The sequence below is a fragment of the Pyrgilauda ruficollis genome, unplaced genomic scaffold (assembly GCF_017590135.1).
Source record: "Pyrgilauda ruficollis isolate IOZ18807 unplaced genomic scaffold, ASM1759013v1 scaffold13, whole genome shotgun sequence".
Classification (NCBI taxonomy): Eukaryota; Metazoa; Chordata; class Aves; order Passeriformes; family Passeridae; genus Pyrgilauda; species Pyrgilauda ruficollis.
In genome coordinates, this window is record NW_024511432.1 from 4,845,449 (window position 1) to 4,872,680 (window position 27,232).

The 27,232-nt window shown below is 51.6% G+C and overlaps 3 protein-coding genes across 4 annotated transcripts; 1 reads left to right on the forward strand and 2 right to left on the reverse strand.

Moving 5' to 3' along the window:
- Window positions 1-1,288: 1,288 nt before the first annotated feature.
- DRC7 (dynein regulatory complex subunit 7) lies at window positions 1,289-13,475 on the reverse strand. The gene is made up of 15 exons (XM_041458789.1): window positions 13,360-13,475; window positions 12,784-12,958; window positions 11,823-11,948; window positions 10,487-10,681; window positions 10,034-10,174; window positions 9,494-9,712; window positions 8,666-8,776; window positions 7,804-7,879; window positions 7,174-7,302; window positions 6,206-6,334; window positions 5,528-5,754; window positions 4,596-4,811; window positions 3,422-3,532; window positions 2,263-2,364; window positions 1,289-1,570 (listed from the first exon to the last, which is right to left on the reverse strand). Exons 1-15 carry the CDS (start codon window positions 13,473-13,475, stop codon window positions 1,460-1,462), a joined length of 2,184 nt encoding a protein of 727 aa, XP_041314723.1. The 3' UTR covers window positions 1,289-1,459.
- Window positions 13,476-13,663: 188 nt separating this feature from the next.
- Window positions 13,664-20,593, forward strand: LOC121348952. The gene is made up of 10 exons (XM_041458978.1): window positions 13,664-13,710; window positions 13,790-14,567; window positions 16,639-16,705; window positions 17,199-17,366; window positions 17,959-18,164; window positions 18,693-18,853; window positions 19,055-19,300; window positions 19,480-19,639; window positions 19,911-20,055; window positions 20,379-20,593. The coding sequence occupies exons 1-10, from the start codon at window positions 13,664-13,666 to the stop codon at window positions 20,477-20,479; spliced, it is 2,079 nt and encodes a 692-aa protein (XP_041314912.1). The 3' UTR covers window positions 20,480-20,593.
- A 412-nt stretch (window positions 20,594-21,005) lies between these two features.
- Window positions 21,006-27,223, reverse strand: ADGRG3 (adhesion G protein-coupled receptor G3). 2 transcript variants are annotated; one of them, XM_041458597.1, is made up of 13 exons: window positions 26,446-27,223; window positions 25,980-26,009; window positions 25,732-25,891; window positions 25,544-25,586; window positions 24,845-24,985; window positions 24,634-24,756; window positions 24,509-24,548; window positions 24,326-24,426; window positions 23,729-23,841; window positions 23,297-23,580; window positions 22,918-23,011; window positions 22,224-22,510; window positions 21,006-21,790 (listed from the first exon to the last, which is right to left on the reverse strand). In XM_041458597.1, exons 1-13 carry the CDS (start codon window positions 26,630-26,632, stop codon window positions 21,675-21,677), a joined length of 1,719 nt encoding a protein of 572 aa, XP_041314531.1. In that variant the 5' UTR covers window positions 26,633-27,223; the 3' UTR covers window positions 21,006-21,674. The 2 variants fall into 2 exon arrangements, with proteins under 2 accessions (XP_041314531.1, XP_041314530.1); XM_041458596.1 differs by having other exon boundaries at window positions 25,544-25,652.
- Between the last annotated feature and the right edge of the window lie 9 nt (window positions 27,224-27,232).

Consider the following 27,232-nt stretch of genomic DNA (forward strand, 5'->3'; position numbering starts at 1 on the left):
TCCGTGAGGGCGGCCGGCCGCTTCCCCGGCCTCTTCCCCGGCCTCGTAGCTCACGGCCCGCCGAGGGTTGAGGCTGTCTTGTCTTGTTAGGCGGTCCACGGGTGTCTCGGACACAGCCCCGGTGGGAGCGGGACTCTTGCGAGGCTTCTGTGGCTCTCCCGCCCGGCTGAGGGGCGGTCGCGCCGCTTGTGCGTGTTTCTCGCAGTCTTTGAAACCAATTGCTCCATCAACAGAGAAACATCCAATTAATTTGACGCTACTCCTTGATAATGACCTAAGAATGAAGGCTGAATTTCAAGGATCATGTCCTTCAGGAAAGAAGGAAATCGGGCAAGAATGCCAGGAGGCCTTCGTGGATGGATAAGAAGCTGCTGAGCAGCAGAGAAAAAAAAAAAAAAAAAAAAAAAAACCAATAAAAACCCGGGTGTAGAAGAGTTTTTTTCTCAGAAAGGAAAAAGAAACTTTCAAGAAGTGGAAACGAGGACAGGTGGCCTTGGACGACTAGCTCAGGAGCGATGCATGGATGCATGCCGACAAGAAGGAAATCGGGCAGGAATGCCAGGAGGCCTTCGTGGATGGATAAGAAGCTGCTGAGCGGTGCTACATGATCTTTGAGGGCCATTCCAACCCTGTAATGTTCTATGATTCTGTAATATGCATTTGCTAATGGTTTGGCAGCTGCTGTGTCCCTAATGCCTATAAAAGGATTTTTAAATTAATTTATTCTGGTGTCTTCTCTGCTCTTGAATTAACACCGATGAGTTCATATCCACAGTGTTATATGGGGCAATGTTTTGTCATTACAGGGCTCTAGATCAGGTCAAAGTAATGTTACATTTGTGAACTCACCAGTTCAAAACCTTTGCTTATGAAAAAGTGACTTATAAATTCGTTAAAGTATTATGCCAGAAAAGAATCAGTATTCCCAAATAATCCCACTCCTGCTGCCAGCAGATTTGGAAAAGAAAAGCCCTGAAAGATTGTGCATGGTTTGTCTTCCATTCTGAAGCAGACCTTAGGGCTAAGATCTCATTCAGACTGAAGTCTCAAACATGGAGTTTCATGAGGAGACAATTGGTGTAACTGTAGATGTGCCTTAGGAAAAAACAGGGAAAATGAAAAGGTGCAGAATGGTGCAAATTCATTAAAATCTCTGCAAATCTGATCATAGTGAAAGGTTTACTGCAGGCGGCTCCAGAAAAGGAATGAAGAAATCAGTCATGCCCGAGGTGCCCAGCCAGGCAGGGATTCCTGAGCGGTACCTCTTCAGGAGAATAGTTTTTTTCTATTGTGCCAACTGCTTTTCCTTAGAACAAGAAGGGGGAAATCAGAGGGAAACTGCAGTGGGACATGGATTAAAGCATTTCATAGAGCAGCTTCAGTGCCGAGTTGCCAGGGGCCTGACTTGTAACCCTGCCCTGCTCAGGCAGTCATTCCCAGTCCCTGCAGAGGCTCCACTTCACGTTGTGGAGTTGGTTGCAGTGTGCTGGGCGAGGGATTCATCCTCTCCTCCCATGTGCTGACTCTCCTCCAAGGAACTCCGGGAGCTCTTCTGCTCCTCTTCCAGCACCTGCGAAGGAACAAGCAACCAGAAGTCAGGGAAATAGAGAGGAAAGTGAGGAGCAAAAGCACAACTCAATTCACAGAGCTGAGATGAAGGAAACCACAAACTGAAGCTGATTTATTTTTGAAAGGGGGCAAAAAGTTTCATATGAGGTCTCATGAGAAGAAGAAAACAAGGGGAATCAAAACATGGAGCAGGAAGAGGCAGCAAATCCAAATGTTTTGCCTCACTAGAGTCAAGAAGCCCTGAAGAACCAAATCATCTGTGATTGAGATAAAGACTAAATTTGACCCTGGGGCTATTTCATTCTTTGATCTCACATGCTAATTACAAATAAAAATACATATATCTGTATATATACAGGGGTACTTACGGCTCTTTTAAAATACTCCCCCCATAATCCCTGTTATCAACTAATCATTCTTAATTGTGTTCTTTATTAACTAAACAAAACACAGTAATCTTTGTCAGCGGTGCAAGTTTTTCTAGAAAGTCAGGAGGTGACCATAGCACAACCATGTTATGTTTCCCTGGGAAGGCAATTGCAGCTGTGCTGACTTACGCCATACTGTGATTTGTCCCAATATATTTTAATGATATTAAAAGCTCTTCAGAGATAATTCCTGATAGAGAAGAAGCTGACTCTGGATTTCTCTGAGTGCATGTATTGAATGCTGGCATTAATGAAGTTTACCTACCATGGCTTCATGCTGTTCTTCTCTCTTTGCAGTGCTGTACATTGAAACTGACAATTTAATATTGGCTTCTTCATCCTCACGGACCATCAAAATATTTAACATCTTCCAAGAAATCAGAAGAAAGACCCCTCAGCTTTCCCACAAAATGACTGTACCTTTACAAGCCTGACCTGCTAACAGAGCAGATGCTGCATACAAGAATTGTAGAATAAGATTAAATATAGATCTGTGCAAATATGTCTACATCCTGCTAGATCAAGCTCATAGTCTTCATTTTAGATTGCTTCTGTGTATGAAATTCTTGGATGTAATTACTGATACTGACTGATAAAGCTTTTCTGGAATCACAGTTTTGGCACTACTTTAGAAATGGCACTGATAGCTTTGGCTTATTCTTTGTCTTATATAGGATATTCAGCATAAGCAATGGGAATATTTTGTCTGTTGATACATCAAGACAGAAATTTGGCAAGGTAGTTCATGAGGTCACAGTGAACTAGCTTCAAATTTCTGAGGAAAAAATGTGATTTTTGCAAAGTTGTTCTTAATTATTACTAATATTCTGGGCTAATACAGTTGAACATTCCCTCTGCACCTCCTTCAGGGATTTCTCTTCCTCAAAAAAACATTACAAGAAATCCAATAGCTGTGCCTCCATCTGCTAGAATGATTATATTTATCATGAAGTAATTACAAAGAACGGATCTGTTACACCAGTCAGTGTGATAAGCAGTACAAGCAAAGTGTTTTATGAAGTATTTCCCTACAGCTGCTCATGCAACAAGTCACTTCACTATTTTGGATAGGGTTTCCTGGCAATGCCTAGCACCTAGATATAGCATTACATAAAATATCCTTTCTCTTTGGCCTCATTCCTGGGCAAATGGCAGGTAGGCTTCCAGATGCCCCAATTCATATATTGTCATTTGCTCTCTGGAACGTTTCCTCACAGGGAAGGAAGACTAGGAGCAGGAAAATGTGTGACTCTCCATAAATAGATCACAGCTACATCTTCAATGAACAATTCCTGAGTAGCAAGCATAATAATTCAGCATGGACACCAGCTTTGTCTTTTATCACAGTGTGTGCTGAGTAGTTTCAGTCAGCTGAAATTATTTCTACACCTGATCAGCTCTGACACTGGACACCTCCCTGTTACCTCTGCTTCAGAGTCCCGGACTAGTTGCTTCAGATCCTTCTGTTCTGCTCTCAGCTCCCACAGCAAGTTGTAGAGGTGGCGCATGTTCTTGTGCTTCTCTGAGGACCAGGGCTGGAAGCAGATAAGTCAGTGAGAAACAGCAGCACTGCCTGGGTGCACAGGATCAGGTACTCTGCTGGCACAAACTGGCACGATCCTGCTACAGCCAATAAAGCAGCACTCATTTTCATCATTGAAACATCAAACCCATGGTCAGCATGGGTTTATCAGACTTCATTTTGATTTAGAATCCATCAGTAATGTGAGCCAGATGGCACATCTTGACTTTGCTGATGCTGCTGTTTTACAGTTGGAATGAAATGAAATGAATAGGAATGTATAAAAATAGAGATGAAAAAAATTGGATTCCAGCAATGGTATTCTGAGTATTCTCCCCAGTGGGAAACAGAAATTTTAAAAACCCTGTAACATTTTAAAAATCCCTATTTGTAACCTCTGTTTGGTTTTCTTAAATGTAATTGTACAGCATCATAGCAGAATTTCCTGGCAGGATTCTGCCTCTGGTTACAGGCTCACACTGATGCTCTTAGTGGGTGACCCCTCACCCCTGATGAGATCATTTGGTTTAATGGCAGCACTCAACTTCTTTTGGAATATTTTTTATTTAAGGCTGGCTAGCTAGCTATCTGCAATGTATTAAGCCTCAGCATCTTGCTCTACATCTGCAGAGTAAACACTGGGATATTTAAGGAATCATAGGACCCAAGAAGTCCACAGCAGAAATACAACCAGAACAAAGAGTGTCTGCCTTTGCTGCTCTGTTCTCGCTCTTCTTGAAGAGGGAGCAACAGAGAACATTTCAGCTTCCCTGCCATGAATGTACAGAACTGAGTCCAACAGCTGCTGAACCTACATTTTGCAGGATCCCACAGGGGATGTGGAGTCTGCCTCATGACCAAATCTGAGAAGATGACCTCAGGCATGGCCAGAGCAGGCCTGCCATGTCACATTATGTCCTGCACTCCCAGTCACTCCCAGCATGGCAATGCATCTCCTGGGCTGTGGGTGTTGTCAGCCTGGAGCTGTGCAGGTGGAGTAGAGAGGCAGCATGGAATACATCATGCTTGTAGTTCCTTCACTGGCATGTCACCTTTGTGCCTTGTGATCTTCATACCTGGTATTTGACAGTGTTTTCTCTGCTCAGGAAGATTTCATTTTCTCTCTTCTCCCTCCCTATTACTCTGCAGAAAACCACCTTTGAGGCAATGGTGTCATGGAGCTCAAGGTGATATGTCAGCTGGATGACATCGTCTATGACCATAAAGATACGTTCCTCTACATCTTCGTCAGCAGGCTTTTCTGGATTTCTGTGGAAGTACTCCTTGATTTGCTAATGGAGAGTGAAAAAAACATACAGAAGCAACTTAGATAACACAAAACTGGTCAATGTCAGATTTGTGTAAAACCCCAAGGTAAAAATTGTGCCTTTCTGCCGGGACTTGCATCTCTTGGCCAATGGTCCTAACGTTCTTGCCTATGTCTTAAAAAAAACCCAACCACAAAGCTGCTTAAAGCAATACAGAAGTTTCCTATTTGTGGAGTAGAGGATGCTTTCCAAACTCCAAGTTAGCCTGGGATGCATCCCTGCCTGAGGGACCTGCAGGAAACAAGGTATTTTGGAGAAAAGCAAAGTTTCCCATATTTCCCCTGTAACATATCAGAGTGATGGGACAATTCATCAGGAACCTAAAATTATATTAGTTTGGGCTCAGCACACAAAATCATTTTCCTAATTTTGAATCTTGTGAAAATTTTGTTCTGAAATGATAGTCACTTTTTTTTTCTTTCCTCCGACACACAGTTTCCAAGCCTTAGTTTCCTAGTTTAATTCTAGCTGCTCAATACAGTTCCTGACAAATGCTCACACTGTAGCACTCTGATAGGGAAGCAACTGTGAGAAACAGCAGCTGAACAACACTTGGATGTCTCATCTGGAGTTTTACCTCAGCCATGCCCACTGAAAATGAACTGAAGCCCCAGGCAGTATGTTTTGCATAGTTTAAATATCACAGTGACACATATTTTCTGTTCCTGCCTTGGCCATACCACTATAGGCCGGGAGTTAGCCTCAGCTGTGACGCCAGCCATTTCCGTTTCCTGGCCTCTTTCACCAAACTCTATGTGCCGCTTGTGCAGGAAGTCCTCCCGCCCCACAAAGTACTCTGTCATCTCAGCAGCAGTTTCAAAACGTTTCCAGAGGCCATCAACTCGTGCTGTGTGGTAAAACTCCACTGTGTGCCCAGTCTCAGGTTCCAGTGACGTGTAGGAGTGAGCTAAGGACAAATCACACACATTTTCAGAGTTAGCAGCTGTAATACACTGAACACAAGCGTGGCCAGGGGAGGTCTCGTTTTCTTCAGCTTAGCAACAGATCTGATGCAAGCCTTATCCCCAGCTGCAAAACACTAGGAGAACAAATATAATCCTAAAGAGAAAGTTTCAGCTTCTAACAATTCTGCTGTTAAAGCAGAAATGTACCACGCTGATACATACAATAACTATGTGTTTTTCTAACACACAGAAAACTACACAGCTGGGGGAGCACTGCCCAGGACTGCATGCCACCAACCCAATTCTCTACTCTTCACTGGAGACCATTTTATTTATCTAGGCAATTTAATCCACAAGGATCCTGTCCCCCCTGCCTTTCAGCTTTGGGCTTTTGCCACTGCTAGAATGTGAAATCCCATCAGCTGCAGTGGCTGCCCAGATGAGCTGGAATACCTTTAAGAAGAAGAGGGTGTCCAGGCCTAAAATGGTCTGTGATCAGCTGTGTTTGTTTATTCACTTCTCTCATATACAGCAGGTCTTCTCGGTGTTTGAACCATTCCTTCACCTCCAGTTCTTCAGTACCTGTCAGGAGACAGGTTATTTTGCAACCTGAGGTCATCCTGTTGGAGGTGGCAAAATTCTGTTGGGCTCTCAGTGTCTGTGCCAGCACCCTGTGATCCTTATAGAGGCTCAGTGGACATGGTACAGCCATTAGAACTGCCCTGTGCACAGGGGAATTTTGTATGTGAATCCTAATCTACATTTGAGTAGATAACTTATACCCTAAGAGGGTCTATTCCTCTCTATCAACCAGAACTAGAGTAATAAGCTCAGGAGTAGAACATGGCATTGCAAAAGGCTATGCATAGGCAAGAGAAATTCCATCCCAAATACTTAATGATGGTGTCAGGAGACTGGAGCATCACACTATCCAAGAAGGCTGAGGGCAGGACACTGTATGTCCAGTTAGGAATCTTATTTCTTGAACCAGCTGTTAAAAAATAATGTTTTCAACTACAGGGATATCCTCAGGCTGTAGCTGTCCCTTTCTATGGCCGCTTTTGACACCACTGAGGAAATGAGGATAGTGACACTATTGGATCAAATACAACCAGCCTTCCATTTCTCTGAAGACTGAAAATCCACACAGCTGACTTGTGACACTGAACAGTTTCACTGGTGTATAAAACAGATTCAAACTCTTGTGAAAACCCCTAGCAATGCTAGAAAGTTCGGGGGCTCAACAGACTAAGCATGATGAAGAGTTTGAGGATAAAGTAAATAATTACCCCACAAAGCTGAAAGGAAAATGAGAAAGCACAAGAGAGACTCTGGCAGAAAGGAGATCAGCTCCCCCTTTCCATCAGCATGGCCCAGGCTGTTTGCTCAGTGTGTGGAGTGTGCTCATTCATCCCTCTTACAGTCTGAGTCTGCGTAGACAGTGAGGCGTTCCACCAGCCCGTCTCCATTCGCATACGCTGCCCATTTCTCCTGCTTTGCTTTATCATACAGGATCACCTTCTTCCCCTGGGAAAAGGGATTCTCATATTCTGCAGTGGGCAAGAGAGATGTTAGACAAATTGACTCCCCTGTACTCAGCCAAAAAAAGAAAAAAAAAATATTTAAGAGGGAAAAAAAATGGTCTAAGGGACATTATGCATTTATTTATTGTGTTCTGCTGGCAATAAAGCTGTTCAGACCCTGCCTGTTGTCCTTTAATGTTATAATGGTATAATAACTCTTTTCTCACCCCAAACAGGTATTTGATAATGCAGGAGCAACTCCTTGTGCATAGCAGTAAGAGAAAGATTATCCCAGGCAAAATTCCCAGCTGGCAGGAAAACACAGTGTGGGTGTCTGTCTGTGGGGGATGAGACAGTGCAGCACTGAGGGCAGCCACTGGAACCAATAGGTGTTGTGGCCTTCATCTATTGTGCTTCACTGCCACTGTTTGACCACCCTGAAGGGAGAACCCAGTGAGATAGACAAATGTCCCAAACCCACTGAAAGGTCAGCTGGGGACAAGCAAAAGGCAAAAGAAAAATACCTACCTCTGCAAGATACCTTAATTCGGGCTACCCATGATAGTGGCATCTCAAAGCGCATGCCTAGTTCCTCCGTTTCTTGCTGAAACAGAAGCAGAGATTTGTGGTTTTGGCAGCATCTCTTACTGTGCCAGGGGGCATTTTGGTCCTGGTGAACTGCAGTGATGAGAGCTCAGCTCATGCAAGGCTGTGTTCTGGTGAGCACCATATGGCACAGCTACAACAGCACATCCCCACTCCAGCCTGATGAAATTATCTTCTCCTGGCTACTGCTCATGCTGGCAGAGAATGTGGCAATCACCAAAATGACCAGATTATTTTAAGTAGACCCTGGAGGACTCTTTGCTCCCCGGTTATGGGCAAAGGCTGAGAAGAACAGCTAGAAGGAGGGCATTATTATTTGCATTCCTCTGTCCTGCTGTGCAGGTGCAATGTCTGTTTTATCATGCTGTCTTCTCCCAACACAACACTTTGTGCTTCTAGTACATGGCATTTTTTGTATTTTAGAGGACACACATTATTTTTTTTATTTGGTTGGCAGGTTCACCTTGCAGCCAGGAGGGAAAGGTGACCAGCATAGAAAGAATGTCCAAAAAAATCTCATTCTGGATTTTTTTTTTAATTATTTCACCCCAAAACGAATGCATTGGAGGCTTACAGAGATCCCTAGCCACTTATGACACCTGAAGTACCACTTGGAGTCCTGCTTCAGAAAGCACCAGAGCTCTCCTAGATTGAGAAGGAATCTAAACCTGGCCAGAGTTGAAGGGATGTGACCTGGAGAAGGCAGCAGGGAGGCAGATATTCATGGGCCTGTGGACACACTGGTTCCATACCAGTGCTCAAGAGCATCACTTGGGTCACTCACCGTGTCATCTGTGTTGCTGTTGGGTGACTCTGTGGGCAACTGAGAGGCCTCATTGCTCTCTGAAAACATGATTTCCCAGCAGAAAGAATCACTCAAGTCAAAGCTGAGATCCTAGGGCATACAGGAAAAAACTCTTTTAACTACAGGGCATTGTCAAAGGCCTGACACTAAATTTGACCACTGCTTCAATATGTCTGTGGTGCTCTGGACCTGCCTCGGTGTCAGAGACTTTAGGAACTCTAGAGATCTGGACCTCAGGGAGATGAGCTCCTCAAACCCTTGGCTAGCTGGTGGGACCCCAAAGATGTTCCTGTGCCTAGAGGTTGCAGAACTCCTTCCTCGTGGTGCTGCTTCTTCAGATGAGAGGAAATGGCTGGAAATGCTTCTGCCTCCTTCCTCCGGGCAAGTATGGCCGCAGGGGGAAGCAAGCTGATCTAACTCAGACCCTCACCTCGTAGACTCTGTGTCTGCTGGGGAGTAGCTGAAGTGTAGTAAGAGCTGAATCAAGATTTTACCTTCCTTGAGCTATGCCTGACAGACCCAAAATATCCTCTGCCTGTTGTTTGAGAGAAGGAATGCCTAGCCAGCCTTAAAAGCTGAAACTCTTGCACTGTAGGGATTTAATAGATGTGATCTGTATTTGCTAGCTCAGAGTCTGGGATGCCCTGGAATAGTTCCATAGTCTATGTAATCAGAGCAAAATGACCAAAACCAACATAAGGAATGGTTAAATGGAAACTGGACCACCACTGGTCTTGGACTTCCCCAGGACTCAGGTTAGCCCAGCTGTCCCTCACGTGCCCAGGCAGGGTGCTAAGGGCTCCCTACCTTGCAGCCTTTGCGGCAGTCCTGCATGTTCACCCAGTAGTTCCTGTGGTTCCAGATGCTCTCAATCCCAAGGAAGCACTCATCTGTGGTGCTGTGGTGGTTTCCTGTGAACGGGTTGATGAAGAAGGTCTCGGAAACCTTCCTCTTCCCAGAGAGAACCAGAACCCATGCGTGCACCCGTAAGCCATGCAAAGGGTCTCGCTTGGGCTTTTCCACCTCCTGTAGCACAGAGGATAGAGCAATAATTATTGCCATTTCACTGACACCTTATTCCAACCCAAGGGCAATCTTATCCTTTCCTCTGCCCACTTATAAAGAACTCCAGGCTCTTAATGCTCTTTAAGAGTGAGGTAGTACATTCTCAGCACATGTCCTTGTGCCAGCACACACTGTGCTCCTGGAGGCCAAGCACTCATGGCCATGATCAAGGTCGTGTCACACTTCACAGAGGAGGGTGTGACTCCTCTCTTTGGCCAGCCATTACCTGTGTCTCAGCTTTTCTTCCTGGAGCTCACAGGGAAGTGGACCTTGCTAACTCACCACGACCACCTCCTCTTCTCTTTCCTCCTCTTGTATTGATTCAGTTTCTTCCTCCTTGGCCTCCTTCTGAAGCTCAAACTGGCTCTGTGGCTCTATGGGGTACTTAATTCTATACTTGTTGGGATCCTCCTCTTCTGGTACCTGCAAAAGCAGGGTATTACTGTGAAACCCAGCAGAGATCAAGAGAAGGAAGTAAATTTATGGCTTACAGGTATCCCCCAGTTCCCAACACTTGGCAGTTTGCAATATTGCACTTGGTGAGCAGAAATTCAGTGAAGGCAAAAAGGCCTTGAAAGGAGCTGTAGAAAATCACCCAAAAGATTCCTTTGGTGAGGTCTCTGATACAGACTAAAACCCAGTGTGGACCTGAAGCTGCTCCCCCTAGCTCACTGGACATGAACAGGCTGAGAATGTGTGCTGGACTCTTCTCTGCCCACTCAGTGCAGATCTCACCTCTGGGGGCTTCCTGAGCCGTGGGCACAGCTCCTGGGTCTGGTCCAGGGAGCAGATCTCGAGGGTGGCATATCCATGCACACAGTAGGCATCGTAGCCAGCCCCGATCAGCAGGGAGCACAGCAGCACAGTGAAGTCAAAGCAGTTCCCTCGCTGGTACTTCAGAATGGTGGTTGGGGAATAGAGGGAGCTGGGCTTGAAAGAGAGAGATCACGTTCACAGTGCTTGTCTTGTGGAGCAGAAACATGCACCAGGCAGAGAGCAGGGGAGAGAGGCATTGCCCACATCCCTGGGCTCTGCATCCTGTGGGAATCTGCTATGTAACATTCCTTTAAAAGCCACTGACTTTAAAACTCCCCTCCAAAGCGATCTGGGGAAACTCTAACCCCAAATCTGGTGACAATTTAACCACAGAAAGGGAAGGACATGACAAACTCATCAAACTGCTGAAAACCCAATGCTAATAACAATCCTGCAATGGGATTTCCCTCTATCTCCTGCTGTCCTGTCTACAGTACTTCCAAAGAAACCACCCATAAGCTAAATTATAGTTCACAGAAGGAAACATACTTCCTTCTGGCCCTTACTGGTGAGCAATAAAAAGTATCAGTACATACATACTGCATACAGAGAGGTTCTAATCCCACTCAGTTCTCAGACATCACCTAAGGTGAGCAAGGCAGTTTCCACCTGCTAAATGGAGATACTTTCTGTGTAGTCACAAAGTGCCAGAGCTCCTCTTGAGACCCTGGGGCTCTTGGGACAGCCTCTGGCTGGTATAGATTGTTTAGGTCACTCTGCAGTCCTTGCTAGCAAAGAGTGTGTTCTCTTAGCTGATTCTCATCAAGAACTTGCCCCAACTCTGGCATCATCCCTTTTTGCTAATCTAGAAATCTCCCTTCAGCCATCCCAAAATATACCCAGATATGGGAACAGAAATACCAAAAAGTGCGTAAGAACAGGTCACTGAGGTCAAGTATCATCCCCTAGGGTTTATGTGCTCCTCTGTTCCAAGGTTTTCAGAGGGGAAGCTTGTCAGCCATTGCCTCCCACAGTGCTCCAGCTGCTCATCTGGGCTGCCTGAAGGCAGGGTCTACTCTTGAAGAAATGGTGCTTAATTATTTAAAAGGTACCACACTGCACATGCACTGGGACTGTGGGTCCAACAGAATGCACTGGGTCTAGGAAAATCAGGGGGCTGCCTAAATAGTGTGGGAGGGTGGAAGTGTCAAAGACCTTTGTGATCCCAGCCAGTGGAACTCCCCACTGTGTCCTGCTGAACGGCCCTTCTGTCACCTCTCTTATGTCTCTGCTGGGGCTGCAGCCCCTTTCTTACCGGTGTGATTGGGCACTTGAGGGGTTCCATGATGAGGTAGTCAGAGACAAAGCTGGCACAGCCTGACCAGTAGTACATGTCTGGGTAAGGCAGCAGGGTTGGCCTCACCGTTGTGCTCACAAACTTCTGCAGGACAGCAAGAGGAGTTTGGTTAGCCAACAGGCCCTTGGGAGAGTCTCCTCTCCAAAGCCATCCTCAGACTACCCCTGGATGCTGCAGATCAAATTCAGGATCTTTCTATAGCATATCAACAGCATCAATATCCCTTTTCCGGTTCCAAGATGGAAATTTCATGGGGCAGGGAGGCTGTCTGCTTGCCTATGGCTGAAACTTCAGCCTCATCTCAGACACATTCCAGATGTGAGCCAGTTCTTCTCTTCATTTTCAAGCAAGTCAAATAGCTACTGCCTTTTCTGGCTTTTACATCCTCTAGCATTTTTTTTGCCTTGCATGTTAATGATAAAACAAATTTTGGGGAAAGCTGGTACAAAGTAGCAATTCCAGGTGCCTTGGGGGGAAACATCAGGTCCAGAACTAGAAAACAGTTGTGCAGCTTGGGCCCAGAGAAAACAAAACCAGACCACAAACTTCCACACTTACTCCTTCCCTGTAACTTTGGGGAAGTTCAGAGTAAGACCTAACTCTGGATCCCTATCTGTGGCTGAGCCTGAGCCTTATCTTAGTTCATGTATTTCTTTTCCTTCCCTTTATGCTTCTGTGGTCTCTCCTATTTCCTAAGCATCACACTGCAGCCCACATGGCAACACCAACATTTATATGGCTCATGGATTTGGACAACCAGGGTGTTCCTGGGGTTCTGTGTGCTCGCTCAGGAGCTGTGGATTCAGCCAGCAGTTTCACATTCCCTTTAGCCAGGAGGAGCTGCTGTTCTTACACAGCATTTGGCACTGTGGAAGCCAAGTTCTTGCTGTGCTGTGGCCCAGCCCCACACACCCCATACCTGCACACCACACTCGTTGAGCGGGTGGATGAAGAGCGGCTTGCGGTCAGGGCACAGGTGAGTGTACTGCTGGAAGAAATGGTCAGCCAGCTGCAGCAGCTCCTTTTCCTGCTGGGAATTTGTCTTGTACGAAGATGGCAAGTGGGATGTGTCAATGGAGCTCCAGTCAAAATCACTTACGTGGCAGGGGGAGGCAGAGAGACACGAGTAATAAGCCAGGAGCAATACAGGCAGGATGACCTGATATCAAAACATGGCAGGGCTTCCCTGTTTCACAGGTAAAAAATGGGGCCATTTCCAAGGATATGATTTTGACATAGCCAAACATCTCTGCAGCAATGGCAAATCCCAGAGTCTTGGGGGGTCTTTATACAGTGGTGAATGGATGCTCAATCAAATGAGTTACCTTGTCTTACTTGCACACCCACAATCTTGGACAAACTCATCAGGCACAAGAAACTTGTTCACTCCCATCCCTGTGCAAGGGGACCACATGTGCCACCCACACGTGTGCAATCACCCTGTGGGGCTCAAAGGGAACATCTCTGCTCATCCCAGCCATGTGCAGAGACTTACGATGCATTGCTAATGACAGAGGCTTCCTCCAGTTCACCGAGGAAATCACTGATATTCAAAGAGATCGCATCTTCTGGTGTTTGCTCCACTTCCTCCTTCTCCTCCAGTGCCTCCATTCTGCCTGGCACTACAGGAATGCACACACCAGGGTGAATTCGGGCGTGGGACCCAGCTACACAAGAACAGAGAAACACTCCCATCGTGGCCACAGTGCTTTGGTATATGAGCATGGCTGGGGCAGCCAGAACCATGAGAGTTAAGGGAGAGCACTGAGTTGGGCTGGGCTTGGTAAATAAGCGGCTCCATGTCCCAGCAGACCCTAGGCATGCAGAGCACGCAGAGCCTGCCTCGGTAGGGCAGAGCACGTCCCCACATTCAGACCGCGTGTCCCGTGTCCTCCCTCCTGCCTGGGGTGCTGCTGGCGGGGCAGCAGCTCCATCAGTTCGCTGGGCACCGGCCGTGCCCCGGCCCGCGGCCGCGCAGGGGCCTTGGAGGGAGCGGCCGCTCTGCGGAGCCGGCAGCCCCCAAGGGCACTGCCTGCCGTGTATCGCCGCCGGCGCGGGCGGCGTTTGTGTGCCGTCCCTGCGGTCAGGCTGACCCCGAGCGGGGCACACGGCGGGCACGCACAGACCTTGCCCGGGGGCCCCGCACCGCCCCCGGCCCTGCCCCGCCCGGCCGCCCCCTCACCGCGGCTCCAAGGGCAGCGCGGCCGCTCCGGCCCGGCGCGGCTCCGGGGCGCTCACCATGGCAACGCCCGCGCCGCGGCTCCGGGGACGGGCCCCGCGGCTCCGGGGACGGGCCCTGCGGCTCCCCGGGACGTGCCCCGCGGCTCCCGGGGACGGGCCCTGCGGCTCCCCGGGACGGGCCCCGCGGCTCCCGGGGACGGGCCCTGCGGCTCCCCGGGACGGGCCCCGCGGCTCCCGGGGACGGGTCCTGTGGCTCCCCGGGACGGGCCCTGCGGATCCCCCGCGCCCCGGCCCTGCCGGAACACCCCAGGGTCCCCCCAGGCCTCCCGCCACAGCCCCCGGCCCCGGAGGCTCCTCGGGACCCCCGCGCACCCCCTGCGCTGTCCCGGCCCGGCCGCCGGCAGCGTGCCCCGGGCCCGCTGGGAGCAGGGGACAGCGCGGAGCAAAGCAGGGGACAGCGGCCAGCCCCTGCCCGCCGCCACGGCTGAGCCGTCCCTCCGAGACCCGCTCCGAAACTCAGGAGTTCGGCTCTCTTAAAATAAAAGCCACCCCCAGTGATCCTTTGTTGCACAGGCACTTATCTAAAAGCTGCCACCAAGGGATGGCAAGACACCTTGTTCTTTTTTTCTTATCTTTTTCTACTTCTTTTTCTTCTCCTTTACCTTTTCCTTTTTCCTTTTTATTTTTCATTTTCCTTTTTATATTTTCATTTTCCTCTTTTTTCCCCTTTATTTCCTTTATTCCTTTATTCTTAATTGGCACTTCATTAGACTGTAAGCAGGGTTAGATGCTAAACACTTTTTTTTTCTTGTTTGTTGTTGTGGTTAAGAAAAAATATGGATTGATGGGCAGATGTTCATTAGGCACTCTGTTAAGGGAACCATATCAATTAAAGCTTTGAGGATGCACAGACTGCAGTCAAAATATATCAAGAAGCATCATTTTGAGTGATGAATGTGGTTTGCAGCTGGTTACTGTTGCCCAAATGGCATGAACCTGTATTTAGGGCAGGGGTTTAGGCTGAATATTAGGAAAAGGTTCTTCCCCCAAAGGTTGGTTGGGCACTGGAACAGGCTCTCCAGGGAAATGGTCACAATGTCCCAAGCTTGCCAGAGTTCAAAGAACATTTGGACAATGCTCTGAGAAGCACAGGGTGGCACTGCTGGGGTGGTCCTGTGCAGGGACCAGGAATTGGACTCAGTCCTTGCAGGTGCATTTCACATCTGGATATGAAACTAAGTGGGGTAGGACCTTCCATCTCTCACCAGTACAGCAGTTCTTAAATGCCAGAAGTCAATTTAAAATAAAACAGATAAGGCAAATATATGTTGTGGTTCCAAAACTGCCTGTACTCAGCACCCAAAGTTATCTGGCCTTGGCATGTGCCGCTGTGGTATCTGTTGTTATTGCTGCATCAAAAACAGATACCACAGAACCAGCTGGATGCCCAGACCCCAGATTCCAGAGGGTTTTGCTGGTACTCCCTGTTTGGGACCCTTCAGGGCTGTGAACTGGGTCAGCATCCACAAGCTGTGGGCTCATGGGCACGGCCATCCGTGCCGGAGGATGGACTCCGGGAGTCCTTTCCTCCCCGGCCTCCGAGGGATGCCAAGCAGGCTCTTGTGCAATCCCAAAGGCTGCGTGTTTGCGTGGGGGAGAGGGATGAGCTGTCGGCAGGCGATATAAGGCACCCAGCGGGAGGCACAGAGCAGCCCCGGTGTGCCGAGCCTCCCCGAGGGGAAGGAACGGGGCAGCGGTGCATGGAGGAGCAGAGAGCGGCCTGGCAATGGTGAGCACGGGATAACGAGGTGCTGGGATCTCTCAGGATGGCTGCAGCGAGCGAGGAGCAGACAGGGCATTAACTCTTCCTGTCCAGCTGCTCAGGGTCAGTGGAGGGTGAGCTGTGTGAGGGGGATTTTGGAACTGGCTTTGCCCTGCTCTCAGAGCACTTAGAGCATTGCCCAGCCACCAGTCCTGGCCAACCTGCATCCACATCTTGATGAGGAGTACCTGGAGTCCAGGGCTGATCCAGCACTGTGCCAGTGATTTCCCTTAAGAAATGCATTATCTGTACCAACAGAAGGGATTGTCTTTTTGACACTAATTTTAGTAGTGTTCAAAGCTTTGGGTTTGTTTTATTATCATGTTGTCTCCTTGTTATAGTTATGATTTACTGGAACAGTGAGGATCCTTTTGTTAATCCTAAATCTTCAAAAGAGCTGTAGTGGGAAGAGGGTGACTCCTTCCTCTTTGGAGCCCAGACTGATGTCCCATCTGTGCAGCTTTACTCAAATTGCCACTAAAATGTGGCTTTATCACTGTCAGCACATCCCTGTGGGTCCCAGGGCCGATTTCTCCCACTTCCTTTCTGGATTAGCTACCTAAATTCAGGATAGTGTTTGACCCTTGTGTTAACCTGATGGGGGAAGGTTGATCTGGCCCTTTGGAATGGGAAATTACTTTGCTTCATAGAAATGCAACACATAAATTATTTCACCAGTGCTTGAGGCTTCAGTCTTTCTGAATGACTGCAGACATCTCCAGTGAGCATGATAACAAATCTGAGTTATCCAGAGCCTGCTTGTTTTTCCAGGAAAGGATCGTGAGATGTTTGCTGCTGCTCTCTGTGCTCTGCCTGGCTGGCTGTGAAGGCAACAAGAGTGAGTCTCCCTGTGCTCTGTTCCTGCTGGGCCATGGATGGGTGGTATGGAAAGGAAAGGTCAAACCTTCACCTGATCCATGTCAAGTTCCTCATTCTGGGCACTGCTGAAGGCTGCTAAAGAGGAACAATAGAACAGGGTTCAGAGAGGCAGGAACTGGGGTCCAGGAGCCAGCAAAATAGGCAGAAACGGCAGGCTGCCCACCCCAGCCACAAAGGGTATGTAACCCATGGCGCTGCAATGTGCCACCATGCTCCTTGGTGACAGTGACAGGCCCCTTAGCTCTGGTCCAGACTACAGCCAGGCTGAGGAGGTCTCACAGACTCTCAGCAAGCTGAGGCAGCAGGTTCTTCCTCAGAAGGGTCTGCTCTGGCTCTAGGCGAGGATCTCAGCCCTTGAGAGCTGTGCAGAGCTTCCGGCAGAGGGACGAGTTCTCAAATCTCTCATCAGGGAGATATTCTTGCTCATTTCATCTTTCTTGCCTTTGCTGCAGCTGAGCTGGCCAGCACCCATGGCCTGAGGCCAGGGCTTGCCCTCCGTGTCAAGAGGAGCCCAGATGCCTGCCTGCCAAACCCGTGCCAGCACCAGGGGCAGTGCCAGGTGGCTGTGGACAGACCAGTCTGCAGCTGCAAGCCAGGCTTCACAGGGGAATTCTGCCAAGGTAGGGCTGGGAATGCTGATGACCCTCCCCAGTCTGTCCATGGGCAGCAGAGGGAAGGGTGATGGGCACAGGGTTAACTGGTAACTGGTGTTACCATTGCTCTCCACCCTGCAGCACATCCCAGCTCCTGGTTCAGGTGTATTCCACACTCCTACAACCATATCCTGGCTGTGTGCTGGTACAAGACCCAGCCACAGGCCATTTTCTTCTTCCCCAAAAGGCTTGATTCCTTGGCTGTGCCATGGTGTAGCAGGGCATGCTGCAGGGCACAGCTGCCTCACAGTTTCAGAACAAGCACATGCACCCTGGCACAGATACAGTGAAGCCCCTTCCAGACACTGGCCAAAAACTCTTCCTTCCTCTGAAGGAGAGAGTCTCTCTGGTGGCCTAAACACACTGTGGGGGTTGTGTGGCCAGCCCTCGAAAGGGACCAGCCTGTCTTCTGCCCAGTGTCTCTGAAGAGCCCTACAGCCTGTGCTAAGGCTGGGACGAGAGGCTGCTGAGCTCAGTGGGACTGTGCCACCCTCCAGCTGGCCTTGGGCTCCTTCAGGCCTCTCCCTTATTGCTATTGCAGATGGCTTTTTTCCCCCAGATGTGGTACTGAAGCTGGCCTGTGAGGAAGAGCACATGAAGATGATGGTGAGGAAGGAGGTGTTTGAGCTCTTGAAAATCCCGCTGGAGCTTGTCCACTTGAAGAACGAGGCATGCAAGGTCTCAGAGAAGGAAGAAGAGGGTGAGCTGTTTTTTGGAGCCACTCTCACAGGTGAAAACCACACTGCCTGTGGATCAGTAATCCAGGTGAGGATCCATAGTTCCAAAGCCAGGAGAGATGCAGACGTGGTGAGGTGCGACAGCAAAGGGCAACCCCAAAGGCTTTTGCTTTTATATCTGGATGCTGAAAAGTTCTCATTCCCTTTGAAAGTCTTCCCTGAGGATGTCAGAAAGCTCTTTTGCCTCTGCCAAACCCCTGCTGGCAGCATGTTTTATCTTATTTAGGAGAGCTTGGAAGTCTCGTTGTGCACTGGTAACAGCCCTCATGTTTCTGGAGACATCCTGTGAGCTCTGCAGCCCTGTCCTCTTGGTCTCTGACTTGCTTTGTGGAGCAGCAAGGGTACAAACAAAATTGTGCTCAAGCTCTGCATTGCACAGAAGAGCCCTGTGCTCACCTGTGCCCACTGTGCTGACTCCTGTGCCCGCAGCCCCCAGACACAGGCTGAAAGCCCAGCAGATATCCAGGCCTGGAGCAGCTACAGCTGAGTTGTGCCTTCTGAACTTGCAGTTCTATATGTGGCTTTAGTCATGATCTTGATTTCTGTGTTGTTCCAGCAAAACAGCTCCCATGTCTCATACTCCAACGTCATCAAGTCAGAGCAGGAGGCCCACAGGGCCATGATCTCCCGCAGTTTTCGGCTGGAGGTGCACTTCTCCTGCATCTACGCCTACGAGCAGGTTGTGAGACTGCCCTTCGCTCTCACTGCTGTTGACAAGTGAGTTCTCATTTCACCTGGCTGCTGACATGGTGTCTTTGAGCTTGGAGGGAAGTAGATTTAGTGAGACGATTTGCAAAGGCCCTAAGGAGCCCTAGAGAGCTCTGAGAGCAATGCCAGGCACTGGTGGCTTCACCTGTGCAATGTCCTTCCCACCTCCTTGTTCTGTTTGTGAGCTCTCATCCTGTCCTCTCCTCTCAGGCTGGTGCAGCTTGTGGTCAGAGAAGGACACTTCAATGTCAGCATGAGACTCTATAAGTCCCCCTCCTACCTCGAGCCTTATCACCTGCCCAGTGTGGCTGTCCCCCTCACGGACACACTCTATGTCCTGCTGAAGATGGAAGGGCAGCACCAGCTCAAGTACTTCCTGCTGAGTGTTTTGGACTGCTGGGCCACGCCGAGCACGGATCCGCACCAGGACACGCAGCACAAGCTCATTGAGCAGGGGTGAGGGCAGTGTCCCCAGCACATCCCGTGTCCTGACACCGCTGTGTGCCAAGGACCAGACAGAAATAGACCTGTTCAATTAGGCCTGTGGGCTGCACCCATTCCCTGTGGGATGTGTTATCCAAGGCTGGGATGCTCCACCTCGTTTGCCACCCACTGATCCAGCCCTCATGTCCCAGGTGTCCCCATGACGAGACAGTGACCTATCTGAATGCCATTGGAGAGAGCACTACTGCCAAGTTCAGCTTCCAGATGTTTCAGTTTGTTGGTTACCCTGAGGTGTTCCTGCACTGCCGTGTGCAGCTCTGTGTTCCTGACAGCCCAGAGCCCTCTGCCAAGGTGAGCTGCCCTGCTGGGCTGTGTCCTGGGTGGCTGTGGGACCTCCCTTCACTGGCTCTGCTTGGAGAAGGGCTCTGCTCTGGTTTTGGGTGCCTCACAGAGTAAACACTTCCAGAATCAGAAGCCCTGACCACCAAAGGTACAGGGGCCTGAACATACCAGAGACCTCCTTTCCCTCTTCCCTGGGAAAGGAAGGGAGATCCACAGGATGGCCCAGGTGCAGAGTGCCCTCCCCTGCCCTCCCATCACCCTTCTTTGGCTTTGTTGACAGCAATGCCCCAGGCACTGGAGGAGCAGGCGGGCACTGGCAGATGACTACAACAGGATTGTCTCCTACGGGCCCATCCTCCTGCTGGCTGCTCCTTCCTCAGGAGCAGAGATCCACCATTCCAGCATTGACCAGCAGGACCCAGCAGGTACGTATGTCCTCCCGGGCACGGAGGTCAGTCCAGGAGATCCAAGCAGCAGTCCAGGAGCAGGGCTGGGGGCAAGCCCACCTTCGGCATGGCTCAGAGCAGGCATGCCTGGTGAGCTGTAGGCAGCAGGGTGGCTGGAGGCCATTTGGGGTGACCGAGTCCTGTTAGTGCCCTCAGGATCCCAAAGTGCCCCCAGCTCCTGTGGCTCCTGCCTGTCACAGGATGACCTCCCTGGATCTATCCCCAGTCAGGAGATGCCTCACCAGGCTCAGAGCTGGCTCAGGGGACCCAGATACACAACCAGTCTCTCTCCTCTTTGGCAGGAGCCAGCCCGTGGCTCTCCAGGGCCCTCATTCTGCTGTGTGTGCTCGCCGTGCTCACTGTGGCTGCTGCGGCCGTCAGCGTGGGGCAGAGAATGGTTTAGGAAACAGCTGTTTCCCAATAAACATGACAGGAGCAGAGAGGCTCTTGCTGTGTCTTTTTGGGTGTTTTGGGGAAGGGGGTAATGGCTGGATGCAAACAGTGCTTGAAGGATGAGGTGCATCACAGTGTTTCTGTTCCCTGTAGCATCTCTTGGACCTTCTCCCCTGTGGGCCCATAGTCTCTAAAGCCAGAATATGTACCCAGGGATGGGAGAGTCTTTCCTCCTGCTTCCCTCTCCCCCACAGAGTCACCCTGGCGTTTGGGGAGATCGAAGTACCCCACTCTAGATACCAAAGCTGGTCTTTGCATAGTTCTGTGCCACACAAATGCAGCATTAGCAGAGAAAGGGCTGCTTTGTGCATGCACACGTGTGTGTGTGTGTGTGTGTGTGTGTGTACCCATCCATAGTGATTTCTTCATTCATGACATTTCTCTTTTCATTCATGGCAAATGGCCAGCAAGACTTTTCCCATTGATGCATCCATAATATAAAGCAAATAACAAACAATAATACAGGTATTAAAGAGTAAATTCACAGTGCTCAGACAGCTGGCAGGGATTTAATACCAAAACACAGATCAGGAGAAGAGAGCAGTTGCCCTGCAAGGCAGCTGTATGTGCATTTTGGCTAGAGCACCACGTCCATGAGGGAACTGCTGCTGGCCCCAGAGGCTGTTTGGCAGGAAGGACATGCAGTAGATCTCTGCCAGAGAGCAAGGAGATGTTTTGCAAAGAAGCTCATGGGCTTCCTCTTCTTTTTGCTGATTCCCAGATGCAAACATCCCACATCTGGGCTGGAGCAAGTAAATCCTCTCCCTCCAGTGGCAGGAAACTCACTGCTGGGCTGGTTCAGCATCAAAAGCCACCTGTAGCAAAGAGGGTGATGGCTCCATCATGGCTCAAGGCTTTGTGGGCTTCCTCCTTTCCCCTGGGGAATGAGATCAGGGCCACCTCAAGACCATGCAGCTGCAGCCTGGAGGGACTTTGCAGAAGCATCATCTCTGGAGCTCCTTGCCCAGGGCAGCCCACCAGGAATGAAAGGGACAAGGCAAAGAGCCCTGCTGAGGTGGATCATGCCCACTGAAGGGTAAACTGAGGCACTGTTAGCTGATCTCTCCCTCTGTGAAGAAGCTGCATCTGCCAGGATGGCTCTCCGTGGCTGCAGCTGCAGGCAGGGAGAGAGGTCCAGCCAGGAGCTAGTCCTGGGAGGCTGTGGTGGTTTTGTCATGTCTGATGATGTAGGAGAGGGAACCAGTGGTCTCCTTTGTCTTTGGGTAGTAGAGGACGACCAACCAGATGAATATGAAGATTCCTGCAGGGAGAGGAAGACAAGCACTCAGCAGCAGCAGGAGACAATGGGAAACATCTTGCCAGGATGCTAATGACATTTTCCTTTCACTTCCAGGGGATTCCCTCAGCTCTCTCCTCCCTCTCCCCCTCCTTCACGTGAACCATTTGGCTGGAACATGCCCTGCATGGATAATGTCCCTAGTCCTCTGCTAAGGAATATTTTTCTTGAAGGAAAACCACCATGGGTGGAGAGGGTGTAACTGAGAGCCATGAGCAGCTCCATGCTGGTGGTTGGGACCTGCTGCTTGATATGCCCTGACAAAAGGAAGGGTATGACAGTGCTGGGAAGACACTGGAGCCTTGGGATCCCTGGTCAACCCACAGCCAGGCTGGCTTCTGCCTCCTCCATCTTCCCCACCCAAGCCCAGGGAACGCAGCTCAGGGTGAGTGCTGACCTTGGAGAGAGTTGAGGACAGTGAAGAGGTAGAGCACAGCTGCAGAGGAGATGCCATAGGTGAGGAATGCCAGGGCCCAAGTGGCTCCCAGCAGGCAGAAGAGCCCTGCTGCCACCAGAGCCACCTTCCAGGGCTTACGGTTTCCCTGCACTGCCCCAGTGCCCTGCAAGCTGCAGCTCTTCTGGGCTGCCACCCCAAAGACAGCCATGTTGAAGAGGAAGATGAGGCCGAAGTAGCCACAGTTGGTGATGTAGTGGACCAGAAGATGTTTGGAAGTGATCCAGCACCTGAAAAGAGACAACCATGGTGCCTCCAGGAGCCCTGCAAGCCTCAGCAGCACCCATGGGAGCCTTCCCCTGGTGGGATTTTCCAAAGCCAGGGTGGAGCAGGGGGACAGTGGTGGGTATCCACTGCCCTCGTGTTGCTCAGCTGGGAGGGAGCCTGGACAAGCGCCAGGTGGGCCTTGGACATCCCTCCATGACCTGGAGGGCTGCAGGCATGACTGAGGAGGTTCGGCATGAGAGCTGGGGGTGGCTGATGTGTGGCAATCACAGTTAAGGAAGCAGAAGCAGAAGCATGGCACAAAGCCAAACCAGATGGGTGCAATCCCTGAGCGCTGCACTCCTGGCAGGACTGAGCTGCCCCTCCCTGTGCCAAAGGGCCACCCGAGCCCTGTGGGCAGCGGCACACGCACAGGTGGGCTATGACCTGCTGGTCCGTGGTCTGGATGCTGTACTCTCCATAGCTGCCAATGGCTCCTGCCACTCCCACCACGAGAGCAGGGAAGCCTGGAGGAAGGGAGACACAATCACAGAATTGATTAGGTTGGAAAAGACCTCTAAGATCATCAAGTCCAGCCATTAACTCAGCACTGCCACATTCACCACTAAACCATGTCCCCAAGTGCCACATCCACACATCTTTGAACACTTCCAGGGATGGTAACTCCACCACTGCCCAGGGCACCCTCTTTCAGTACCTAACTGCCCCTTCAGTGAAGAAATTTCCCCCAGCATCCAATCCAAACCTCCCACTGCCCCTCTCACCCCCCATCTCCCATCCAGGCTGCTCACCCCAGCCAACCAGGCACAGCTTTGCCAGGTAGTGGTGGATGTAGATGCCAAGGACCTTGACAAAGAGCAGGTAGAGCTGACAGCCCTCCAGCGCCGTCCAGGTGAAGCAGCAGAGCAGGCAGTAGTGGGTGAGCCCCCCCAGGACCCTGCAGGTGCTGGGGTGGGCCCTGCCAGAGAGCCCACTGTTGAGCAGGAAGGCCAGGTTGAGGAGGAGCAGGCTGCCCACGAGGTTGACGTGCAGCCCCAGGTTGGTGCGGACGGTGTCCTCAAACCTGAACCTGCACCTGCGTGTCCCCACAGGGACCAGGAAAGGCAGGGTCACGGCTGAGCAGGCCCTGTGCTGCAGCACAGCAGGTCCATGCAGAGCCACTGGCACTGCCTCACGTCTCTCCCAGCCTGACAAGCCCCCGTGGAGCTGCTGGCTCATCCCACCTGATGAAGATGCAGAAGGCCATGGTGAAGATGGAGAAAGCTGTGGCTACCCCACAGCCAGCAGTGGCAACAGCCATCAAAGCTTTGGCTGTGGAGCCATCCAGAGCTGGGTTCTGCCAAACATGCAGGTGTTGGGTTAGCCAGGCCCTGGACCAGCCTAGAAAACCTGACTGTAGGTAGCAGAGCCATGGGGCTGGTAGCCCCAGGGCTGCTGCAGAGACCCCATACCAGCCCCCAGAAGATGTTCAGGGGAAGCAGGGCAGTGGTGGCTCAGAGGAGATGCTCTGAGGTGGGGTCAGGTGTGTGTGAAGTTGACCACCATGAGCACCCTCCTAGGAATCTCCACCAGGATCTGGGACCTCAAGCCTTGTTCTGCCAGAGCCTGCACAAAGCTGGAGCCTTTTCCAGCCTGCCCTGCTCAGCTGACCTGCTGCTGCCCTCCTGAGCTGGGGCTGGGCTTGGTTTTGGGACCTCAGCATGCCTGAGCACAGCTATAATTGTCCCTGTGTGGCTGCTCATGACACCCCAGGGGCCACAAAAGTGGGCAGGCAGCACGGCCAGGGCACAAGCAGGAGCTGCAGGGAGTGGGATCGTCACCAGGAGGAGGGTGAAGAAGGTGAGATGGTCACAGGAGCAGACTGTCCCCTTGTCCCCAGGCTGCGTGACACATCCACTGCTGCTCCAGCCTCCTGCCTGCCCTGAAACCGGCACGGAGGAGCAGCTGTGAGCATGGGTTCAGCACCTGTGCCCTGCCCCACACCTGCCCCGAGCAGCGCCCACCTTTGCTGGGATCCCAGAAGACGCATTGAGGGGTGACACCCTGCAGTGGGGGACAGCAGCAGCATCAGCCCCTGCCACGGGGAGGGGCACGGGCGGGGAGGGGAGGGCAGGCAGGGCTGATTTACTTGGGGAAGCTCCCTGTGGGTGAACGTGAGCTGCACGGGGTCCTGCAGCCCCGAGACGCTGCGCTCTCCCACTGTGATGCCCACCACGGTGTTGTCCAAGACCTGCGCTGTCTGGTTGACTTCCTGTGGAGGGGAAACGCTGCCAGAGCTGAGCTGGTGGGCAGCAGGGGCTGGGGGCAGCAGGAAGGATGCTGGCAATGCCAGCCTGTACCTTGAACATGCCAAGCTGCTGGATATTGAGGACTGTCACCACCACACGCACTGTTTGGCTACTCAGAGACCTGAATATCTCCCTGGGGAGGTGGATTTTACCTGCCTTCCTGTTCTCTGTGGTGTTCAGCCTGCTGGGACCCTGCAGCAGAGAACAACAGGGAGAGGTTGTTGCTGCTGGGTCACATCTCCTTTCAGAACCCACCAATCTTGCTCCAGGCACGAATTCAGCCCTGCTCAGGGGGGTTTGCTCAGCAACATCAGCAGGAGCCCTGAGGGCAGAAGGAAAGAGCCATCCCCAGCACACAGCATCCATGGGGACAGAGCTGGGAGTGAGACCCAGCAGATTCTCTACCCACCATCACCCACACACGGTCCCCTGGGACATCCAGAGCCTGGGAGAGCCTCTGGGTGGGCAGGAGGCACCAGGTCACACCTGTCTCTCCTCCTTTCCTACCTCACACTCCCCCTGACCACCTGGGCTGCTGGGATGGCTCCTTGGGGAGGGCTCTTTCCTCCCCAAGCACCACTTCACGTGACTCCTTGCCAAGGGATGTTGAAGTTGATGTGGGCCCATGATGCAGCCCCACAGGGAGGAGGAAGAGCACAGCAGGGCACACCAAGCCCTGGGGCAGGGGCTGAGGGATGCTTGGAAGTTGTGGGACCTTCCAAGCAAGGGAGAGGGAGGGGCACATCTCACCTCTGTGGGGGAGAAGGTGACGAGGACGTCACGGGTGACAGCCCTGCTGACATTGAGGATCAGCGTCTTGAGCCCAGCCAGCCCACTGTGCCGCCCCGACTGCAGCAGCCTGTGGGACAGGGGGCTGTGGGACAGGGGGACATGGGGACTGGGCCCACAAACCCTGCCATGGCCAGCCCTGCCACTACCTGAGCCAGCGCTCCCTGAGGCAGGCGCAGGCGCGGCTCTGCGAGCGCCACAGCTCCGGACAGTGCTGGGACAAGCGGAGCACGCGGGTGCTGCTGCCTGGGCTCTGCTGCTCCAGCACCACGCTGCAGCACTCACCGTGCTGGTCACCCCGATGAAGGTCTGGGGAGGGTGGGAGCAGGTGAGCACCGGGCACCACAGCACTGCCTGGGCATCGGGAGCAAAGGTAGGAATGGGAGGGGACACTCACCGGAGCAGTTGTCCTGTCCTTCGGCAACATCTGGAAGAGGGGGATATGGAGAAAAGGGGGAAAACGCCAAAATCTAGGGTCAGCCCTCCCTCTCTCTGGAGGGAAAGGGGAGGAGAAGGCAGGAGAGTCTGGCAGCTGCCAGGTTTTGAAGGAACAGTCCTGCAGTTACGTGGGCTTCAAAAACACCTGGACAGTGATCGGAGCTGGTGAGGGCAAAACCAGCGTGTCCAGCCTGCCAGAGGGGCTCGCGAAGGAGACCCTGCTCTGCTGATCCCAGGTTTTAAAAAAGCCCCCAGCAACAAAGCCCCCAACTCTGCTCACCTCTGCACATCCCAGTGGAGATGCTCCCCTCTGGCCTGTCCACATTTCAGGATGAAATCTCCACTTGGTCTTTTGGTGAACACCTTCCCATGGGAAAACCTTCCCACAAAACCCATGCACCCCCTGTGCCAAGGATGCCACTCACCAGGCAGCAGCAGGAGCAGCAGGACAGTGCCAAGGAACAAGTTCATGCCACTTTGTGGGGTCTCCTGGCTGCCCCTGGCCATCCCACCACGCTCTGCTCCCCTTGTCCCAGCAGCTCTGCTCCTCCCCTGGTTGCCGCAGGGCTTGTGGCCACCTCTGAGGCAAGAGCTGTTCCTCATTTCCCTCATGGGAGCCCCTCACGCCTTCCTGTGGGCTGGCAAGTGACCTCCTGTCCCAGCTCACACAACGGCACCAACCGCCGGAGCCGCAGCCTTTCCGCCGCGCTCCTTCCCGACCCACCCAGGGCTTTTTGCTTTCCCTTTCTCCCGCACTCCTGATGAGGGGTTGATGGCCCCAACCAGCCCAGTAAGTGCTGGAGCGTCCTCATGCTAAACTGGGCACTGCTACAAGCCTCCAGGATGAAACATCCCCTTGCTGGCAAGGTGCCCCTGCCCCAGCTGGGTGGAGGGAGGTGATCCGCAACCAGCTGGAAGGGGAGGGTGGGATGGGAAATGTGGTTTTCAAGAGGCACAGCCAGGACAGCCAGATTCTGCCTGACCCCACAGGCATTGAGGAGATGATTCCCATCCTTTGATGTCTCCCTCTTTGGATCCCTGTCCTCCACCAGCGTCCCTTTCTGCTGGGTAGTGACAGTCCCCAGAGACTTCCCAAGCCATGGTACCTCCCTCCATAACCCCAACCCCAATGGCACCAGGCAGCCAGTGCTCTGCCAGGAGCACCATTATCGGTCCCACTGTCCTCAGCAGGATCCTACAGGGTGAATGCTG

What these genes read in the sequence shown, in the direction of transcription:
- DRC7 (XM_041458789.1), bottom strand. Translation starts at nt 13,475, where the DNA reads ATGGAGGCACTGGAGGAGAAGGAGGAAGTGGAGCAAACACCAGAAGAT. An exon ending in GAGAAGAGGAGGTGGTCGTG is followed by an intron (nt 9,713 to 10,033) that starts GTGAGTTAGCAA and finishes TCTGTGCTACAG; the next exon opens with GAGGTGGAAAAGCCCAAGCG. An exon ending in ACTGCCGCAAAGGCTGCAAG is followed by an intron (nt 8,777 to 9,493) that starts GTAGGGAGCCCT and finishes TGTATGCCCTAG; the next exon opens with GATCTCAGCTTTGACTTGAG.
- LOC121348952 (XM_041458978.1), top strand. Translation starts at nt 13,664, where the DNA reads ATGTCCCAGCAGACCCTAGGCATGCAGAGCACGCAGAGCCTGCCTCG. An exon ending in CCTGTGGATCAGTAATCCAG is followed by an intron (nt 18,165 to 18,692) that starts GTGAGGATCCAT and finishes GTGTTGTTCCAG; the next exon opens with CAAAACAGCTCCCATGTCTC. An exon ending in GCCCAGAGCCCTCTGCCAAG is followed by an intron (nt 19,640 to 19,910) that starts GTGAGCTGCCCT and finishes CTTTGTTGACAG; the next exon opens with CAATGCCCCAGGCACTGGAG.
- ADGRG3 (XM_041458596.1), bottom strand. Translation starts at nt 26,632, where the DNA reads ATGAGGGAAATGAGGAACAGCTCTTGCCTCAGAGGTGGCCACAAGCCC. An exon ending in CTCAGGGAGCGCTGGCTCAG is followed by an intron (nt 25,653 to 25,731) that starts GTAGTGGCAGGG and finishes CCTGTCCCACAG; the next exon opens with GCTGCTGCAGTCGGGGCGGC. An exon ending in CCCACAGGGAGCTTCCCCAA is followed by an intron (nt 24,549 to 24,633) that starts GTAAATCAGCCC and finishes CCCCCACTGCAG; the next exon opens with GGTGTCACCCCTCAATGCGT.